The following is a 21,407-nucleotide window of genomic DNA, read 5'->3' on the forward strand; positions in this document are numbered from 1 at the left end:
CAGTGCCAGGCAGCGAGGAGATGCCCACTCTGGGTGCTCTGCCCACCTCCAGCTGTGCCAATGCCCCCTGCCCAGCCCCCTGCCCAGCAAATGCCAGCCCAGCCACTAATCCCAGCAGCAGATAATCGCATTTGGCACAACTCACTCTCCCCTGGCACACCAAGGGCACGACCCCTGGATGGCAGCAATGCCACCCACCCCCCTCCCCCTCAGACACCCGTCGAGGGACCCTCCTGTGCCACATCAGTGCCCAGCACAGCAGTAGCCCAGGCCAGGCACTAGTGGGTGCTGCTGTCACCCTCCTGCTGCCAGCCAAGCCACCAGTGGCTGCTGCCAGTGCCCGTCAGAGCGTGGGAGCTGTCACCATGCGATGCCCCTCGGCTGGCAGAGAGCTCCTGCCCCCAAGGAGGGGCTGTACTGCGTGCCCCAAATGTGCCCCTAAGATGCCAGTCCCTGTTTAGTCTGGGCACGGGTGATAGAGGCTGTGGGGGAGGCTGAGTGCCCAGCGACTGGCACAGCACAGGCAGCCCTGCAAGGCTCCTGGTGGCACAGGGCCTTGACATTGTGCCAAGGAGACGGCTGAAGGCTGGAGAGGCACCGGGGGGCACTCCCTGCCCGTGCCACCCTCCTCACCCTGCCACCCTCCTCCTGCTGCTCTCGCTGCTGTGCCCTCCTCTTCGTCATGCCCCTCCCCTTGCCACCGTGCCCACCCCCATCGCTGTGCCCTCCTCGTTATCGTGCCCCTCCTGCCACCTTAATCTTGCTGCTGTGCCCCCCCCCCCGCTTCATCCTAGTGCCCTCCTTGTCGCTGTGCCCCCTTCGTGTCTGTGCCAGGGAGCACACACGTGCTGGGGGCACACACCTTGAGGGGGCACACACACGCTGGGGGGACACGCACACGTCGGGGGGGGGCACACACATTGGGGGGCACACACATTGGGAGGCACATACATGCAGGGGGCACACGTATGCAGAGGGGCACACACATTGGGGGGGCACAAAGACGTTTGGGGGGCACACACATGCAGGGGGCACACATGTTGGGAGGGACACAGATGCAGAGTGGCACACAGACATTGGGGGGCACAAACACATGCTGGGGGGCACAGACATTGGGGGGCACAGACATTGGGGGGCGCACAAACGTCGGGGGGGCACACAGACATGCTGGGGGGCACACAGACATGCTGGGGGGCACACAGACATTGGGGGGCACACACACATTGGGGGGCACAAACATATGCAGGGGGCACACACACATTGGGGGGCACACAGACGTTGGGGGGGCACACAGATGTCGGGGGGGGGCACACAGACATGCTGGGGGGCACACAGATGTCGGGGGGGGGCACACAGACACGCAGCGGCTCCCTCCCCTCCATCCCCTCCCTCTCCTCACCCCACTCGTGCCCGCGGGGCCGGGGTGGGGGCAGGGTTGCCGGGGGTGGGGGGGGGGGCAGCGCCGGTGCCGGTGCCGGTGCCGCGGGCAGGGCCGGGCCGGGCTGAGCTCTCCCGCGGCCGCGTCAAGCGCGGAGCTGCGATCGGCGCTGACAGCTCTCAGATGGAGCCGAAGCTCCCCGAGCTCAGCTCCGCTCCCGCCTCGCCGCAGCCCCCAGCCCCCTCCGCCGCTCTTTGCCCCTCTCCGCTTCCCCTTTTCCTCCTCCCCCCATTTCCTCCCTCCTTTTCCCTCCCCTCCCTCGTTCACCTCTGCTCCCTCTTCTCCTTTCTCTGTCTCCTCTTTTTCCTCTTCTCCATTTTCCTTTTCCTTCTTTTTCCTTTTCTGGCCTTTCCTCTTTCTTTCTTTCCCCTTTCCTTTTCTCCCTTTCCTCCTCCCTCTTCCTTTTTTATTTTCTGTGCCTTTTCCTTTCCTCCCTTTCCCCTTTCCTCCTTTTCCCCTTCCTCCCCTTTTCCCTTTCCTCCCTTTTCCTTTTCTCCCCTTTGCCCCTTTCCCCTTCCTCCCTTTTCTCTTTCCCCCCTTTCCCCTTCCCTTCCTTTCTCCCCTTTCCCTCTTCTCCCTTTCCCCCTTTCCTCCCTTTCCCCTTTCTCCTTCATCCCTTTTCCCTTCCCTCCCTTTTCCCTTCCTTCCCTTTTCCTCTTCTCCCTTTCCCTTCTTTTCCCCTTCCTCTCTTTTTCCTCTTCTCCCCTCTTTCCTCTTTCCTCCCTTTCCCCTTTCCTCATTCCTCCCTTTCCCCCTTCCCTCTCTTTCCCTTCCCTTCCTTTCCCCTTCCCTCCCTCTCCCCTTCCTTCCTCTCCCCTTCCTCCTGCCCCTTTCCTCCTTCCCTCCCAAGGTTCCTGTGATCGTTGTTGTTATTTGTTGCTTGTTCACAGGAAGGGAACTCAAATCCTCGCCGAGGGCAGGGAAGGGAAACCAAAACCTCTCCAGGCTCAGCCCTGCCCTGAGCCCTGCCCTCAGCCCTGCCCTCAGCCCTGCTCTGAGCCCTGCTCTGAGCCCTGCCCTGAGCTGTGCCCTGAGCTGTGCCCTGAGCCCTGCTCTGAGCTCTGCCCTCAGCCCTGCCCTGAGCCCTGCCCTGAGCCCTGCCCTCAGCCCTGCTCTGAGCTCTGCCCTCAGCCCTGCCCTCAGCCCTGCTCTGAGCCCTGCTCTGAGCCCTGCCCTGAGCTCTGCTCTGAGCCCTGCTCTGAGCTCTGCCCTCAGCCCTGCCCTCAGCCCTGCTCTGAGCCCTGCCCTCAGCCCTGCCCTGAGCTCTGCCCTCAGCCCTGCCCTCTGCCCTCAGCCCTGCCCTCAGCCCTGCTCTGAGCTCTGCCCTCAGCCCTGCCCTCAGCCCTGCCCTCAGCCCTGCCCTCAGCCCTGCTCTGAGCCCTGCCCTGAGCCCTGCTCTGAGCTCTGCCCTCAGCCCTGCCCTCAGCCCTGCCCTGAGCTCTGCCCTCAGCCCTGCCCTCAGCCCTGCTCTGAGCTCTGCCCTCAGCCCTGCCCTCAGCCCTGCCCTCAGCCCTGCCCTCAGCCCTGCTCTGAGCCCTGCCCTGAGCCCTGCCCTGAGCTCTGCCCTCAGCCCTGCCCTCAGCCCTGCCCTCAGCCCTGCTCTGAGCCCTGCCCTGAGCCCTGCCCTGAGCCCTGCCCTCAGCCCTGCCCTCAGCCCTGCTCTGAGCTCTGCCCTCAGCCCTGCCCTCAGCCCTGCCCTGAGCTCTGCCCTCAGCCCTGCCCTCAGCCCTGCCCTCAGCCCTGCCCTCAGCCCTGCTCTGAGCCCTGCCCTGAGCCCTGCCCTGAGCTCTGCCCTCAGCCCTGCCCTCAGCCCTGCTCTGAGCTCTGCCCTCAGCCCTGCCCTCAGCCCTGCCCTGAGCTCTGCCCTCAGCCCTGCCCTGAGCTCTGCCCTCAGCCCTGCCCTGAGCTCTGCCCTCAGCCCTGCCCTGAGCTCTGCCCTCAGCCCTGCCCTCAGCCCTGCTCTGAGCTCTGCCCTCAGCCCTGCCCTGAGCTCTGCCCTCAGCCCTGCCCTGAGCCCTGCTCTGAGCTCTGCCCTCAGCCCTGCCCTCAGCCCTGCCCTCAGCCCTGCCCTCAGCCCTGCCCTGCTCTTCCCCTGCCGGAGAGCGAAGAGGATTTGGAGCTCTCTGCCCTGCTCCAAGCAGGGAGAGGGCAGAGAGAGGAGGATGAGGATGGCTCCAGTCCTGTCCCTGTCCCCATCGATGTCCCTCTCTGCGCTGTCGCAGCCCTGCAGCGTGAGGCCACGGCAGGATGCTGAGCCTGAGGCACCTCCTGTGCCTCTGTCCCCACTCCACTGTCGCCACAGCGCCGCAGCCCCGCGGGGTGAGGCCATGGCAGGATGGAGGCTCTCGTGGCTGTGGCATCTCTCCTGGCCCTGCCCTCCCCCCGCGATGTCACTGCAGTGTCACAGCCCTGCAGGGTGAGCCATGGCTGGAGGTCGTTGTGGCTGTGGCATCTCTCCTGTCCCTGTCCCCGTTGCTGTCTCCTCTCCACTGTCACAGCCCTGCAGGGTGAGCTGTGACTGCCCTTGTCCCTGTCCCCACTCCACTGTCCCCACAGTGCCACAGCCATGCAGGGTGAGGCCATGGCTGTCCCTGTCCCTGTCCCCTCTCCACTGTCCCCACAGTGCCACAGCCCTGCAGGATGAGGCCACAGCTGGAGGTCGTTGTGGCTGTGGCATCTCTCCTGGCCCTGTCCCCCCTGCTCTGTGCCCACAGTGTCCCAGCCCTGCAGGGTGAGGCTGTGCCTGGCTGCTCAGCCCAGGGCACCTCTCCCGTCCCTGTGCCCGCTGCTGGCACTCTGCTGTCACAGCCTCGGTGCCCGCAGCCTCTCCTCACCCGGCAGGAGGCAGTGGGACGGAAATGAGCGGTGCCAGCCCTGGGATAGCCCCCCCGGGGCGCTGGCACTGCAGGGTCCCCTCCCTCCCCCATGCTGCAAGGGGAAACTGAGGCAGGGAGGGTGCTGAGCCCAGCCCCGGTGACAGATCCCAGCAGGATCCCCCTGAGATGCCATCCTGCGGGGTGCTGGCAGCGCAGTGCCACGGGGCTGTGCCAGGGTGGAGATGTGATGGGCCCTGGCACCTCCTCCCCCATGCCCCCCCCGCTCTGCTCCCTGGCCAAGGCTATTTTTGGCTCTGCCAATTTGGGGCTTTCAGCTCAACCCAGCCACGGCTGCAGGCAGGGACAGTGCCTGCTGGGCACTGAGGACCACCCCCCCGACCTTGGGGGGTGCCCAGGGTGGCAGTGAGGATGCCAGTGGTGGAGAGTGGGGCTGGGGTAAGCCCCCAGTGAGGTTTGCCAAGGAGGGCAGCTGGGGGAGGTGCTCACTTCGGCGGTGCCACCAAGCATCCCCTCCACCCACGACACGATGGGCACCCAACTGGCACCCAGCAGGCATCTCCCACAGCATCCCCTTGCACCCTGGCAAGTTGGAGACCCAATCCCCTTGGCACCCCCTCCCCCCCCCGGCAAGGCTCTGGCCTGCAGCTTGCAGCTGGCAGCTCCCTGCTGGCTCCGGAGGGTCCCCAATGGCATCGGCAATTGAGGCTCCACAGCCAGGGCCAGGCATGGGCACAGGTGGGCACTGGGAAAGCAGCTTGGCAGGAGAAGCTGCTTCTGCTGCTCATCTCTTCCTCCTCTCCTCCTCTTCCTCTTCCTCTTCTCTTCATCATCCTCTCCTTCCTCTTCTCCTCCTCTCCTTCTCCTCCTCTCCTTCCTCTCCTCCTCCTTGCCTTTCTCTACTCCTCCTCTTATTCTCCTCCTTCTCCTCTTCCTCTTCTTCTTCTCCTCCTCCTCCTCAGTCCCTGCTGCTATTTTCTTCTCCTGTCTCTTGCATCTGAGGCTGCCAGGGCTGGGTGAAGGGAGGGTGCCAAAGCTGGAGCAGCTCCAAGGGACATGCAGGCTGGGGTGGTGCTGCTGGAGGATCCATCCTGATCCTACAGGATCCATCCTGGTGCTGGAGGATCCATCCTGATCCTGCAGGATCCATCCTGGTGCTGGAGGATCCCATCCTGGTCCTACAGGATCCATCCTGATGATGGAGGATCCCTCCTGGTCCCAGTCTCACTATCTGGGGGGGGTCGTTTCAAGCTCTGTCCCTGCCCCACGTCCCTGTGTCCCCTCCCTGCCCCTCCCCAGCCTGGTTCCCAGCTCCTGGCACATTCCTGTCCCTGCTGCCCCCTGGGTGGCATTCACTGAACCTCCACTCCTGAAGCCCTCACTAAAATCGAATCCCTCAGCAGCAGGGAGTTGGCAGCAGCCCCACAGTGCCCCCAGCCTGTGCCCAGCCCCACAGTGCCAACAGCCTGTGCCCAGCCCCACAATGCCAACAGCCTGTGCCCAGCCCCACAGTGCCACCAGCCTGTGCCCAGCCCCACAGTGCCAACAGCCTGTGCCCAGCCCCACAATGCCAACAGCCTGTGCCCAGCCCCACAGTGCCACCAGCCTGTGCCCAGCCCCACAGTGCCAAAAGCCTGTGCCCAGCCTCACGGTGCCACCAGTCTCAGTGTCCCTGCCCTTGCTCTCCCCTCTGCTATGCCATCACCCTCAGCAGCCAGTCCCCATCTCCCCCATCCCTGCCACCCTTGGTGCCCATTTGCCCTCACCCCTGCCATGCCACCACCTTCAGCAGCTACCCTGTGCCCACCCCCAGCCGGGTTGCCCTCCAGCCCCCTGGCAGCTCTCTGGCTCCTCCCCAGATCCCAGAGGGAATGGAAAGAATTCCAGTGCCATGGATGGTGCCAGCTCCTGGCTGGCAGTGCCCAGCACCCAGCCTCGGGAGGCACCGGCATGGGGCCACATCCAGCCCTGTGCCCACCGCTGCCACCTGGGGGAGCATCGCTCCACCCCCACCCCCCCTACCCACCCCGTGCCAGTGTCCCCTCCTGGCTGGCAGGGACAGGATTGAGGTTGTTCGAACCCAACCCCCCCAGAGGGTGGAACCAAAGGGTGGGGGTGGGCATACCCCCGCACCCCCCCAGGGTGGCACCAGTAGCCCAGGGGTGCCCCAACCCAGAGCATCTCAGCCCACACAAGGTCCCCGGTGTCACCCAGCAGGTCCCCAGGCTGCACCCCCACCCAAGCCCCCCCTCAAGGGGCACCCCGACCCCTGGGCACCCCCCCCAGACCCATCCCTTGTGCCCAGTCACACCCAGCAGGTCTCCAGGCTGCATCCCCACCTAAGCCCCCCACCTAAACCCCCCCCTCAAGGGGCACCCCAACCTCTGGGCACCTCCCTCCCAGACCCCTCCCAGTCTCAGTCCCACCCAGCAGGTACCCCCTTCCCCCCCCCCAGCACAGACCTGCACCCAGGACCCCCTGGGGGTCTGAGCCCCCTCCTCATCCTCCCCAGTTGGAGCCTTCCCCTCCTTATTCCATCCCCCCCCCCCCCCCCCCCCCCCCGGCTCTGGGGCTGCTGGGAGCTGGGAGCTGCTCCCTTGATTGGCTCCAGCGTAATTAATTTGGGCACAAAGGCTAATTAAGGCTCTTGTCTTGGGGGGGTGGAGGGAGAGGAAGGGCTGAGGGGGGGGAGGGGGAGAATAAAATTCCCTAATTATTAATGAGGGGGAGGGGCGGGGGGGGGGGGAGGATGAAAAGCAGCAAAGCAGCCTGAGCTGGCAGCCTGCCCCCAGCCCCCCCCCTCCCCCCGGGCTGCTGGGCCCAGAGGCCTTAATGAGCTAAATCCTAATTAAGGGAATTCTCATTCCCATTGGATTCTGGACAAGCAGATGGGAGAGGGGCCCAGCCTGTGGCCCCTGCCTTGCCCAGCCCTCCCCATCCCATCCCATCCCATGGATCCATCTTCATCCCATCCATCCACCCCAGCTCATCCCATCCCATCCCATTCCATCCATCTTCATCCCATCCATCCATCCCCAGCTCATCCCATCCCTCCTCATCCCATCCCATTGATCCATCTTCATCCCATCCATCCCCCCCAGCTCATCCCATCCCACTCATCCACTCCTAGCTCATCCCATCCCATCCCATCCCATTCCATCCATCTTCATCCCATCCATCCCCCCCAGCTCATCCCATCCCACTCATCCACTCCTAGCTCATCCCATTCCATCCATTCCTAGATCATCTCATCCATCCTCACCCCACTCATCCACCCCTAGCTCATCCTATCCCATCCCACTCCATCCATCCATCCATCCCCTAGCTCATCCCATCATATCCATCCATCCTCATCCCATCCATCTCCATCCAATCCCATCCATCCATTCCCATCATATCCATCTATCCTTATCTCATCCATTCTTCCCTGTCTCATCCCATTCCCATCATATCCACCCATTCTCATCCCATCCCATCATATCCATTCATCCTCATCCCATCCCATTCCATCCATCCCCATCCCACTCCATCCAATCCTATCCTCATCCCATTCCATCCACCCCCATCCCACTCTATCCAATCCCATCCCATTCCATCCATCTCCATCCCACTCCATCCATTCCTATCCCATCCCCATCCCATCCCTACCCCATCCCATCCATCTCTATGGGGCAGTGTGGACCCCACAGTGAGCCCCTGCCTGGGGGGGCATGGGGGGGGTGGGGGTGTCCCTTTCCCCTCTGCTTCCACAGGGCAGGAATTTCAGCTCCCTTCCCCCCTCCCCCCCCCCGGCCTGGATCAGCACAGCACAAGGGGTGGGGGTGGGAAGGAGCTGGGGAGGGGTCTGCAGCCCCCTGAAACCTGCCCCTCCCCCCCCAAACACTGCCCTCAGCTGACCCCTCCCCGCCCCCCCTCCTGGTCTCTTCCATCAGGATCAGGGGACCCAAATGGGATATTTGGGGGGGGGGGAGTTGGGAAGTGGCTGCTGGAATTTCACCCCCCCCGTCCCAGGGAGCACTTTGGGCACCTCCAGAGCGACTGCGGGGAGGGTCCCAGGCTGGGATGTGCCTGGATTTGGGGATAGGGTCGGGAATTGGGGGGGAGGGGGGAGGGTAGGAGTCACAGCCTTGACCCCCCCCACACCCCCTCCTCTCTCCTGTCTGCCGATTGGGGGTGGGGGCCGGGGGGGGCTGCGCCGAAGGCTGGAGCGGGAGGGAGCAGCTCTGGCTCCCAGCTCCTGCGGTCAGAGCCCAGCGATGATTCCACGAGCCTGGAATTTGAGGAATTTCCTGCCAAGGCTCTTCGGAAAGAAAAGGCAAAGCTTAACCCTCGGCTCCCCGCGGCGGGCGGGGGGCTGCGACCCCCCCCCCGCACACACCGAGGGCCTGAGACCCTCACCCCGGGGCTGAGACCCTCACCAAGGGGCTGAGATCCACACCCGGGGCTGAGACCCTCCCCCAAGTGCTTGAGACCCTCATGCAGGGCTTGAGACCCTCCCCCAAGGGCTTGAGACCCTCATGCAGGGCTTGAGACCCCCACCCAGGCACTAAGACTCTCACTCAGGGCTTGAGACCCCCCCAAGGGCTTGAGACCCTCACCCAGGCACTTGAGACCCCCCCCAAGGGCTTGAGACCCTCACCCAGGCACTAAGACTCTCACTCAGGGCTTGAGACCCCCCCCAAGGGGCTGCAACCCTCGCCAAGGAGCTGAGACCCCCCCCAAGGGCTTGAGACCCTCACCCAGGCACTAAGACTCTCACTCAGGGCTTGAGACCCCCCCCAAGGGCTTGAGACCCTCACCCAGGCACTAAGACCCTCATTAAGGGCTTGAGAGCCTCACTCAGGGTTTAAGGCCCCCACCAAGAGGCTGCGACCCCCCCCCAAGAGCTTGAGAGCCTCACTCAGGGCTTGAGACCTTCACCAGGGGGCTGCGACCCCCCCCCCGCAAAGGGCTTGAGACTCCTCCCAGGGGCTTGAGACCCCCACCCAGGCCTTAAGACTCTCACCAAGGGCTTGAGACCCTCCCAAGAAAGAGTTGAGCCCCTGCGGTGCTCTGGTGCCCACCATGGCACCCCTGTGCCCATCACAGTATTCCTATGCCCATCACAGTGCCCTGGTGCCCACCATGGCACTCCTGTGCCCATCACAGTATTCCTGTGCCCATCACAGTGCCCTGGTGCCCACCATGGCACTCCCATGCCCATCACAGTATTCCTGTGCCCATCACACTGCCCTGGTGCCCACCATGGCATCCCTGTGCCCATCACAGTATTCCTATGCCCATCACAGTGCCCTGGTGCCCACCATGGTGTTCCTGTGCCCAGCTGGCACTCGACACCCACCAAAACACTCAAAGCTGACCAGGGGAAGTGGGCAGCAACCTGGGTACCCCCCGACGCCCGCCCCCCCCCCCCCTTTAACTCCACGCGGGGCTGATGCCACAGCCCCCAGGAGGTGCCAGCGCCAGGGAGGCTGCAGCCTTCCTCCCACTCCTCTGCATCACTGTGCTGGGCAGTGAGGATGCTGCAGGGAGCTGCAGACCTTCACCTCCACACCCAGACCTGTCCCCTTGCCCCCCCCCCAGAAACACAACCAGGACCCCCAGGATGCTTCCAGCCCCCCCCCAAAGATGCTACTTGGACCCCTAAGATACTCCCTACCCCCCAAGATGCTCCCTGCTGCCCCCCCAAGACACAACCTTACCCCTCCAAGATGCTCAGATGCTCCTTACCCCCCCAAGATGCTCCTTACCCCCCCAAGATGCTCCTTAGCCCCCCCAAGACTCTCTTTACCACCCCCAGATGCTCCTATCCCCCTCCAGGATGCTCCTAACACCCCCAAGATGCTTCCTGCCCACCTCAAGATGCTTCCTACCCCCCCAAGATGCTCCTTACCCCCCCCCCAGATGCTCCTTACCCCCTAAGATGCTCCTTACCCCCCCCAAGATGCTCCTTACCCCCCCCCAGATGCTCCTTACCCCCTAAGATGCTCCTTACCCCCCCCAAGATGCTCCCTACCCCCCTAAGACACTCCTTATGCCCCCAAGGCACTCCTTGCCCCCCCCAAGCCGCTCCTTCCCCCCACCCAAGCTGCTCCTCACCCCCCTCCAAGCCACTCCCTGCCCCCCCTCAAGCCCCCCCCCGACCCTCTACCTCTCTCCTTTGCCCCCCCTCCTTTCCTTCTCCCCTCCCTCCCCCCAGCTCCTTCTCGCCGCCGTTGCCATGGCAACCTCTGCAGCCACCCAGCGCCAAGAAAGTTCCTTCCCCTCCTCCTTTACTCCACTCTTTGGCTTTGCTCTCCAGCTCCCCCCCCCTGCCCACTCCCTCCTTCCCTCCCTCCCTCCTCCTCCTCCTCCTCCTCCTCCTCCTCCTCCTTCCACTTCTTATTTTGATTTCCATTTGGATCATAATCCCGCGGTTGCCATGGCAACGCTGGCAGCCTGCGCGGCCCGGCCCTTGCAGCAAAGGCCTCTCCCCCCCCCCCCCCTCCCTCTCTCCCTCTCCCTCCCTCTCTCTCCCCCCCCTCTCTCTCTCCTCCTTTCTTGCCTCTCCTTCAGCTTTCCCAAACTGGAGTTGCCTTTTTTTCCACCCCCCCCCCCCCACCCTTTAAGCCCTCCCTTCCTGCCAGCCTCTTCCTCTGGCATCACCGCAGCCACTGCGCCACATCCGATGCCAGCCTGAGGGACCTGGGGGGGAGAGGGAGGGAGGAAGAGAGAGAGGGAAGGAAAGAAGGAAGGAGAGAAGGAGGAAGGGAAGGAGGGATAAAGGGAGGGAAGGAGGAAGGAGGGAGGGAGGGAGAGGAGGTGGGAGGAAGGGAAGGAGGAAGTGAAGGAGGGAAAGAGGGAAGGAGGAAAGAAAGGAAGGGGAGAGGAGAGGAGAGGGAGAGGAGAGGGAGAGGAGAGGGAGAGGAGAGGGAGAGGAGAGGGAGAGGAGAGGGAGAGGAGAGGGAGAGGAGAGGGAGAGGAGAAGGAGAGGAGAAGGAGAGGAGAAGGAGAGGAGAAGGAGAGGAGAAGGAGAGGAGAAGGAGAGGAGGAAGGGAGAGGAGGAAGGGAGAGGAGGAAGGGAGAGGAGGAAGGGAGAGGAGGAAGGGAGAGGAGAAGGAGAGGAGGAAGGGAGTGGCTGGAAAGGAGTCACTTTTGCAGCTTCCATCCCAGTACCCCCACTTCAGGCTGGCACTGGTAGGGGCTCCTCATCCCAGTACCCCCACTTCAGGCTGGCACTGGTAGGGGCTCCTCATCCCAGTACCCTCACTTTGGACTGGCACTGATGGAGCTCCTCATGGATTGGCACTGGGCAGGCTTCCCCCTGAGCATCCTCCCCCCTCTGGGCTGGTGGGCACTGGGGAGTGCCAACCCCAGTGGTGGGTTCCTCATGCCAGCATCCCCAGCTCTGGGCTGGTACCCTGGGGGGGGGTCCTCATCCCAGCTTCCCTCTCTATGGGTTGATGCTGGGGGGGGCTTCCTGTGGACTGGCACTGGGGGGGTGCTACTTGTGCAAGCATCTCCCACGTGGGGCTGGTACCCTGAGGGGGTTTAGTCCCAGCACCTCCCTGCAGGCTGATACTGGGGGGTGGTCCTCATCCCAGCATCCTCCCTGTAGGTTGATACTGGGGGGGGGGGGCTCATGCCAAGCATCCTCCTCTGGGAGCTGGTACCCAGGTCAGGGGGTTCCTCATCCCAGTGTACCCCACTCTGAACTGGCACTGGGGGGTCCTCACCCCAGTGTACCCCACTCTGAACTGGCACTGGGGGGTCCTCATCCCAGTGTACCCCACTCTGAACTGGCACTGGGGGGGTCCTCATCCCAGTGTACCCCACTCTGAACTGGCACTGGGTTGGAGCTGGAGCTGGTGCCAAGCAGCTCTGCCGTGGCCACGCTGCCAGGCGCGGGCTGGTCCCTGGGTCCCTTCTAGCTCCCACCCCCCTGGCCCCCCCCAGCAGTGCCCACTCCTGGCTGGGAGCAGGAGGTTATGAAAATGAGCCTCGTGCCCAGGAGACCTTAATTATCTGCTAAGTGCGGGAGCCGCAGTGATTAATTAAGAGATAATGAAAAGCAAAGCAGGCAGCGAGGGAGCGGCGCAGCCTTTGATCGGCAAACCTGAGCCGAGCCCAGCAATTAGGGGGGGGGAGCTTGGGGGGAGTCTGCTGCGGCCCCCACGGGGGTGGCACGGCAGGGGCTGCGCGGGGGAGGCAGAGACCCACCCAGGCAGCCCCTGCGTGGACCCACGGACGGATCCCTGCGTGGACCCACGGACAGATCCCTGCGTGGACCCACCCAGAGACCCCCTGGATGGACCCACCCAGGCAGCCCCTGCGTGGACCCACGGACAGATCTCTGCATGGACCCACGGACGGATCCCTGCGTGGACCCACGGACGGATCCCCTACATGGATCCAGGGGCAGATCCTGCATGGACCCACAGAGGGACCTCTGGATAAGCTCCTGGAGGGACCTCTGGGTGGACCCATGGAGGGAATCGTGGATGGACTCCTGGAGGGATCTACAGAGGGACCCCCAGAGAGACCCCTGGAGGGACTCATAAAGAGACCTATGGGGGGGCCCCTGGAGGGACTCATGGGGGGACCCCTGGAGGGATCCATAGAGGCAGTCTTGGAGAGACCTGTGGATGGATCCCATGGATGAGCTCCTGGAGAGCTCCATAAAGAGCCCCTTGGATGGATCCATGGATGGAGCTATGGAGGGGAAAGAGCCTTGGGGGGACCCCTGAAGAGCTCCATGGATGCAGCCCATGGAGAGCTCCATGGATGCCACAGAGGGCCCCTGGCTGGCAGTGTGGCAGCACCGAGGTTGGCAGCACCGAGGGTGGCAGCCAGCACCTCTCATGGCTCCAGCACCCCCTGGGACCAGCCCAGCAGGAGGGGAGCACATCCCAGTGGGATCCCAGGTGGGATCCAGGCCAGGAGGCATGAATGGAATCCCACAGGAGCCTGAGGAGCTCTGCCCAGCTCCGGGCACTGGCACAGAGCTGCCACCACCCACCCTGGTGCCACCTCCCCAGGGTCAGGATGCAGATGGGACACAGGGACAAAGGGCCCAGGGGTGCCCTGGGGCTGGCAGGGAGGGTGCTGGGGCAGGGGGCACAGAGGTTGAGTGGCTGCCCCCCTGCTGGCAAACTGGGCCCCAGCATGGCACTGAGTGATTCAGCCCTGGCAGAGGCTGCCCAGGCAAGTCCCAGCATGGAGCAGTGGCAGAGCCCATCCCACTGGCCCTGGCACCGCAGAGGGCAGAGCCTGGGGCTGCATCCAGGCCCTGCTCCCTGCCCTCCCCACCCTGGAGGAGGGAAAAGCATTGGCAAAACCCCACCAGTGCCCACTACCACCAGTGCCCACCACCAAAACCCCACCAGTGCCCACTACCACCAGTGCTCACCACCAAAACCCCACCAGTGCCCACCCGTGCCCACTACCACCAGTGCCCACCACCACCAGTGCCCCCCAGCCTCCATCCCAGTTGCCAAACTGGTGTCCTGAGGGGTGGCAGCAGGGCTGGGGGTGGTCACCCTGCTGTGGGGTGCCCATGGTGCCCACCATGGCCCCGTGGTACGATGCTGGTGACCCAGGGCCCTGCCACAGGGGTGCCCTGGAGCTGGCTGGCACATGGTGGGGGCTGCTGTGGCACTGAGGGGTAGGTGGGCACAAGGCGAGGCCCAAGCAGAGCCAGGAGGATGGGCAGAGATCAGCTGAGGGCAGAGGGTGCCCAGGGGGCACTGAGCTCACCTCAAACCCAGGGACTCCTCTGGGGCCAGGCAGCAGCACCACAAGTCCCTGAATGCCCACGGGCAGGGCACGATGGTGCCCAGCAAGGGGGGGTGAAGGTCACCATCCTCCTCCTCTCTGCCACATCTCACCCCCAGGGGACAGGGCCAGCTTCAGCCATACCTTGGCACCCTGGCATGGTGGCACACAGGGAGCTGAACCAGCAGGTTGGCACCAGAGGGAGGGCAGGGAGGTGCCCACCACCATCTTCATCACCCTCCCAGCTGTGGGGGTTCCAGTGGGGACCTGCAGGAGCCACCAAGGGCAGGAACATGCCAGGCTGGTGCCACCTAGGTGCTCTTGTGTCCTGCCATCTTCCCCCTCTCTGCCCTGGCATTGCTCTGCCAGTCACTGTCTCCCTTCTGCCCCTTGCCCTGGCATCATCCCTCCCCCCCCCCATACCATGCCCATCCTCCTTGCCCTAGAAAGCTGAGGCCACCATCCTGGTGCCAACTCAGTGCCATCCAATTGCCATCCCAGTGCCATCTCAGTGCCTTCCTAGTACCATCTCAGTGCCATCCCAGTGCCATCAAAGTGCCATCCCAGTGCCATCCCAGTGCCATCAAAGTGCCATCCCAGTGCCATCCCAGTGCCTTCCCAGTACCATCTCAGTGCTATTCCAGTGCCATCTGATTGCCATCTCAGTGCCATCCTAATATCACCCAAGTGCCATCCCAATATCACCCAAGTGCCATCTCAATGCCATCCAAGTGCCATCCCAGTGCCATCCCTGTGCCATCCCAGTAAGCCACCAGCAAAAGGACTGAGCCTCATCTCAAACCACCCCAGAGCCTCCCCCTGCCCCCTCCCAGTCTCTCCAGTGCCACCTTTCAGGGCACTGAGTGTGCCAGGCCCCAATGCCACCCACCCAGGTGCCCCCTAAGACACAGAGGGTGGGGCTGGGGGGGGAGGGGCTGGTAGGACCCTCCCCCTCCCCCCCCCAATTCCCTTCCTCCCTTCCCCAGCACAACTTGGTTGGGGTCTGGGATGGGCTTGAGGCTGCTGGGGGGGGGGGGGGGAGTTGGGGCAGGGTTGGGGGGGGGCAGCTGGGTCCTCATCCATTATTTTGGGGTGGGGGAGGTCACCAAGTTGCTCACATATGGATGTGACCCCCCCCCAACCCTCCCTTCCCCCCCAATCCCATCTTATCCATGTCACAGTTCCAGCAGTGGGGATGAAGCTGCTCAGCATGGCCTGGGGGGGGGGACCACATGGATTGGCCACAGATGGGACCCCCCCCCCCCAAAATCCCTCTGGAGCCCCCAGCCCATCCCTGCACCACAGCTGTGATGGTGAGGAGCAGGATGGGATGAGGCTGCTCAGGATGGATTTTGGGGGGGGGTCACCAGGTCATTTATTTAAGGGATGTGCCCCCCCCCCCCCCAAGTCCCAAATCCCATCGGATCCCAACCCCCCGGAGCTCCTCCCCACACCAAACCCCCCCGCGCTGGGATGCAGGTCGGGATGAGGCCACTCAGGATGGACTTTGGGCAGGGGGGAGGGGGCACCACGTTGCTTCCCTAGGGATGTGACCCCCCCCAGTCCCAAATCCCACCGGATCCCAACCCTCCACCAACCCCCCCACGCTGGGATGCAGATCGGGATGAGGCCACTCAGGATGCACTTCGCGAGGAGGGGGGGGGAGGGTCTCCGCGTTGCTTCCCTAGGGATGTGACCCCTCCCCCCCCCAAATCCCACCGGATCCCAACCCTCCGCCAACCCCCCCCACGCTGGGATGCAGGTCGGGATGAGGCCAGGATGGACTTCAAGGGGAGAGGAGGGGGGAGGGGGCACCGCGTTGCTTCCCTAGGGATGTGACCCCCCCCCCCCCAATACCACATCCCAACCCTCCGGAGCTCCACCAACCCCCCCCACGCTGGGATGCAGGTCGGGATGAGGCCACTCAGGATGGACTTTGGGGAGGGGGCACCACATTGCTTCCCTAGGGGTACGACCCCCCCCCCGCCCCCCCAAACATCCCAGCCCGAACGCCGCTGAGGTCCCCAGCCCGAGCCGCGGGGGCCCTGCCCTCGGCCAGCTCCGCATGGCCCCGGGAGCAGAGCGGGAGGAGCTTTTGTCCCTGGGAGGGCAGCGGAGTGCCCCCCCCGACACCCCTCCCCCCCAAAGTGCTGCCCCCAGGCTTGGCGCGGGGGACCCTGGGATCTGACCCCCACCCACCCCCCCCTCTCCCAAAGCCCCCTAAGAAGCTTTGCAGACTCCTCCTAAACCCTGAGGCTTGACTCAGTTCTTGTGTCTGGCTGTGCCTGGCCCCCCCACAGCCTGGCCTCAACCCCCCCCCGGCTCCCGGCTCCCAGTTCCCAGCTCCCGGCTCCCGGCTCCCAGTTCCCAGCTCCCAGCTCCCGGCCCCTGGCTCCCTGCTCCCAGCTCCCGGCTCCCTGCTCCCGGTTCCCAGCTTCTGGCATCTCGGCAACGCCGCCCCCTTAATTAAAAATTAGATTGGGTTTTGCAGCAGGGAAGGAGCCTGGAGGCTGGGAAGGGGAGGCTGGGAAGGGGAGGCTGGGAAGGGGAGGCTGGGAAGGGGAGGCTGGGAAGGGGAGGCTGGGAAGAGATGGAGAAGGAGGGAGAGGAGAAGGCAGAGAAGAGATTGGGAAGAAGGAAGGAGGCAGGGAAGAAATAGGGAAGAAGAAAGCAGGGAAGGAGGCAGGGAAGAGATTGGGAAGCAAGAAGAAGGCAGAGGAGAAGGAGAGAGAAGGAGGAGGCAGGGAAGGAAGAAGGAGGCAGGGAAGGAAGAAGGAGGCAGGGAAGAGATTGGGAAGAAAGGAGGCAGAGAAGAAAGAGCAGAAGGAGGCAGGGGAGAAAGAAGGAGGCAGGGGAGAAGGCAGGGAAGAGATGGGGAAGAAGAAGGCAGAGAAGGAGGAGGGAGAGCAGAAGGAGGGAAGGAAGACAGCAGGAGGCAGGGAAGAAGGAGGCAGGGAAGAAGGAGGCAGGGAAGGAGGCAGGGAAGAGGCTGGGAAGAAGCAGGGAAGAGGCCACCAGACTCCGGCCCTGTGGAGGCTGCAGCAGGGCTGAGACCTGCTTGAGCTCACTGCACGCAGGAGGAACTTCCCCACCCCCCCCACAGAGAGAGTTTGGGGGGCGGGGGGGGGCAGCAGGGTTGGTCGTGTCCTGTGTCCGTGTGTCCATCCCCCCCCCCCCCATGTGACCTCGGCTGAGCATCTGCCTGGGCCTCAGTTTCCCCTCCTGGATGGGGGCAGAGGACTCCCACTCTGCTCAGCCCCCCCCAGCGCCACCATGTCCCTACTGAGTCCCTCCCCTTAACACCTCCCCCCCGCCCAAAAAACAGAGGGTGGGGGGGGGGCAGGGTTGGGTCCCCAACTCCTGGGGGCACCCAAGAAGTGACCTGGGGGTGCCCTCACCCACGACTTCCTGCTCAGGCCTCAGGGAGGGGGAGGGGGGGGCAGGATTGAGAGTGGGGGTGGGAGGGGATTAGGATCGGGAATGGGGGGGGGGGGGGGGGAGGAACAGCGACGACGACAACAAGACCCCGACCCCAGCCTGGGACATCCACCAGGACCTGCCCCCGGCACGGGGGAAACCGAACCTGGTCGCATCAGGACCCCCCCCCCAGTGAAAGTGTGTGTGGGGGGGGGGGTCTACGAGTACCAACCCCCCCCCTATAAAGGCGGAGGTGGGAGAGTGGGGCAGAATTGGGGACCCCCCCCCAAGTAAGGCGGGTCCAGAAGCGCAGCTAAATAAAAGGGGGTGGGGGGATGGGGGGGTCCGCAAATGCCCCCAGGAAGGTGGGAGTGGGACAGGAAAGGGGAGGGGGGGTGGGGGGGGGAGGTCTACGGCGACTGAACCCCCCCCAGGATAAAGCAAAGCGGAGAGGGAGGTCCACGAGGATCAGAGCTGGGATCTACCCACACCGGGAGAGGGCGGGAGGATGGGGGGGGGGATCCTACCCACGCCGAGGACCCCCCCCCCGGAACAATAACAACCACCAGTGCCCGGAGCCCGCTGCGGTTCCGACCCCCCCCCCGCACCCCCGGCCCCGCTCCCGCCCCGCGGCCAACGGGCGAGGAAGCGGAGCCGGAGCTGGAGCCTTGCCCGCGGAGTTGGGACTCGCACTTCGGGGCCAGCTCCGGTGCCCGAGGCTCGGCTCTGGGTGCCCGAGGCTCGGCTCTGGGTGCCCGGTCCCCAATCCTCGGTCGCCGGTTCCCGGTCCTGTGTCCTCGGCCCCCGGTTCCCGATCCCCAATGCTCGGTCCTGGGTTCCCGGTTCCCGGTCTCCGATCCTCGGTTCCCGGTACTCGAGGCTCAGTCCCCCTCATCCCTCTCGCCCATAGCTCGGTCCCCGGTTCCCGGTACTCAGAGCTCGGTCCCCGGTTCCCGATACTCAGAGCTCGGTCCCCGGTTCCCGGTGCTCAGAGCTCGGTCCCCGGTTCCCGGTGCTCAGAGCTCGGTCCCCGGTTCCCGGTGCTCAGAGCTCGGTCCCCGGTTCCCGGTGCTCAGAGCTCGGTCCCCCTGTTCCCGCTGCTCCGTCCCCGCTCCGCGATGCTCTCTCCCCGGCTCCCGACCCCCCCCCCCCCCGTTGCCGGTCTCCGGTTCCGGCGCTCTCTGCCCGGTGCCCAGGCTCGGTGCCCGCTGCCCGGCGCTGCCCGGTGCCGGTACCCACCTTGCCCGCGGCTATCAGCGAGAGTCAGCAGGCAGAGGAGCAGGATCCGCATAGCTCCCGTCCCGACCGCGCTCCGGGCACCGGGAGCTGGAAGTTTGGGGGGGGGGGGTTGGGGGGTTGAGGGTTTCTTTTTGGGGGGGGGGAGGGGGCGGGGGCTGGGGTGGGGGTTGGGGGTTGTCTGGACCCCCTCACCCCGGTACCGGCCCCGTTAAAGCATGGCCCGGAGGGGAGGGGAGCGGGGGAAGGATCCGCGCCCGGATCCCTGCTGCCGGCTCCGCTCCGACCGCGCCGAGCCCCGGAGTGAGCGGGGACGGGGAGGGGGGGGGGGGGAACGGGAGAGGAGGGGCTGGGGGGGGAGGGGCCTGGGGGGGAGGGGCTTGGAGGGGGGAGGGGGGAGGGGGGAGGGGAAGAGGGGGGGCTGCGTGTTTGGGGTGGGGAGCGCAGACGTCATGCGTGTGCCCGGGGGTGGGGGCTGGGGGGGGGTGGGGGCGTCCCAGGCGTGTTGGGGAGGGGTCGTGTGTGTTGGGGGGGGGAGGGTACGTAGGTGTTCGGGGGTGCCCCACGCGTGTTGTGGGGGGTTCGTGTCTGTTAGGGCAGGGTCCGTACATGCTGGGGGGGGGACACACATCTGTGGTGGGACACATACAGGTGGGAGGTGTCCCACGCACCCACTCAGGACCCCAAGACACCCACGCAGAGCCCACAGCACCTACCCAGAGCCTACAACACCCACCCAGACCCCACAGAACCCACCCAGGACCCCATAACACACACCCAGACCCCACAGCACCCACTCAGGACCCCACAGCACCCACTCAGGACCCCACAGCACACACCCAGGACCCCACAACACACACCCAGACTCCACATCACCCACACAGATCCCACATCACCCACCCAGGACCCCACATCACCCATCCAGACCCCATAACACCCTCTCAGAGCCCCACAGCACCCATCTAGGACCCCACAGCACCCATCCAGATCCCATAACACCTCCTCAGGACCCCACAGCATCCACCCAGACCCCATAACGCCTGCCCAGACCTCACACCACCCACCCAGGACCCCACATCACCTACTCAGGACTCCACAGCACCTATCTAGGACCCCACATCACCCACCCAGACCCCTCAGCACCCCTCCCTCGGCTCCCCACGGCAGCACCCCCCCCCCCCCCCCCCGCTTGCCCCCTGTCCCCGTCCCCACCTCCCCCTCCCCTCTCCCCCCAGTCCCTGGCCGCAGGCTCAGGCTGAAGCCTTCAGCGGCTCCAAATCCTCCTTCCCCTGCGCCCGGAGCTGCTCCTGCCTGGTCGCAGAAGCTTCATCCCTCTGCCGCTGCCGCTCGGATTGGGGCTGCCCTGGGGGGGGGGGTTCAGTATTTTTTCCTCGGGTCCCTTTTTGGAGCTCCTTTGGATTTTCAGCCAATTTCCCCTCCCCCATCCCCCCCCCACCCCCTTTAAGCCTTTTCCTTTCTCTTCCTAAATAGAATTCTGAGCCCTGAGGGTTTGAGGAGGGGAAAAGGAAAACATCAGGAGTGGGTCCCAGGGCCTGAGTCAGCAGCAGAAGCTTCCTCAGCTGCCTTTTTTCCTCCCCCCATCGCCCCCCCCCCCGGCCTCAAGCTGCTTGCCAAGGGGGTGGGAGAGCAGCACTGGGCTGGGTTAGGCTCCAGGAGCCTCAAAAGGTCTTTTCCAACCAAAACAATTCCAGGATTTTGGAAAGGGGAGGGGAGGGAGGGTAGGAGCTAAAAACCAAAGGGATTGAGGCAGCAGAAAGCTCAAGGGGGGGGGTTCTAAGGGACCCCCCCGCAGAAAAATGCCAGGGGGCAGGTTGGGGGTTCTGCACTCCTGGCTCGGAGCCTGCAGGTTGGCAAAGGAGCTTGGAGCTGCTTGGGTTGGAAAAGGTCTTTAAGGGCTTGGAGAGACAAAATTCCAGCCCGGAAGAGGGGTGGGAAAGAAGCTCTGGAGGGCATCTCCTGCACCCCCAACCCCTGCCCCCCAGCAGGGCACCCCCAGCAGCCTGCCCAGGGGGCACAGTGCCCAGGGCAGGGCTGGGCAGCTCTGCACACAAGGAGGCTCCACAGCCTCTCTGGGCAGCCTGCTCCAGGCCTCAGCACCCTCACAGCAAACAACTTCCTCCTCCTGGCACCCACTTTGTGCCCCTTGGCACCACTCAGCAGATGCCAGCCCCAGCCCCTTACCCCCCCCACCCCACCTGTAGCTGTTGCTGGGCACTGCCCAGATGCCCTCTGGGGCTGCTCTCCTGCAGGCTCTCAGCCCAGGCAGGGCTCAGCCTCTGCTCCTGCCAGAGCTGCTCCAGGCCCCTCAGCACCTCCCCAGCCCCCCCTGGGCTCTCTCCAGCATCTCCCAGACCCTCTGCAGCCCTGGGGGGGGTTAGCCCAGCCCTGCCCCCCCCCCTCCTTGGCACTCCAGAGGTGCCCTCCCCAGGGCACAGCAGAGTCTCTTTCCCCTCCTCTGCCCACGCTCAGCTGCAGGTCCCCAGGGCCAGGATGCTCTTTGCTCAGCCCAAGTGCCAGGGGCTGCTGCTCCAGTGCCAGGCTGGCTCCAGTGCCAGGCTGGCAGAGCTGTGCTGCCCCGTGGGGGCTTTGCCCCTCCTCAGCCAAGGTTTGGGGGTGCTGGGGGGAGGGGGGGGGGGGAGTCCTTCTGCCCATCCCACCCCCCCCCAGCCCTGCTCCTCAGGGAGTGCTGTGTCCATCTCCCCTGCTCC

General features: G+C 64.8%; 1 protein-coding gene across 1 annotated transcript in view; it reads right to left on the bottom strand.

The window, feature by feature from the left end:
* Window positions 1-18,983, bottom strand: part of KIRREL1 (kirre like nephrin family adhesion molecule 1) — a 34,576-nt gene extending 15,593 nt beyond the window's left edge. The window contains exon 1 of the mRNA XM_064175814.1: window positions 18,682-18,983. Coding sequence (XP_064031884.1) covers window positions 18,682-18,733 — 52 coding nt within the window. The 5' untranslated portion in view covers window positions 18,734-18,983. The remainder of the gene's footprint in view (window positions 1-18,681) is intronic.
* Between the last annotated feature and the right edge of the window lie 2,424 nt (window positions 18,984-21,407).

Source organism: Pogoniulus pusillus, chromosome 43 (genome assembly GCF_015220805.1).
Source record: "Pogoniulus pusillus isolate bPogPus1 chromosome 43, bPogPus1.pri, whole genome shotgun sequence".
Lineage (NCBI taxonomy): Eukaryota > Metazoa > Chordata > Aves > Piciformes > Lybiidae > Pogoniulus > Pogoniulus pusillus.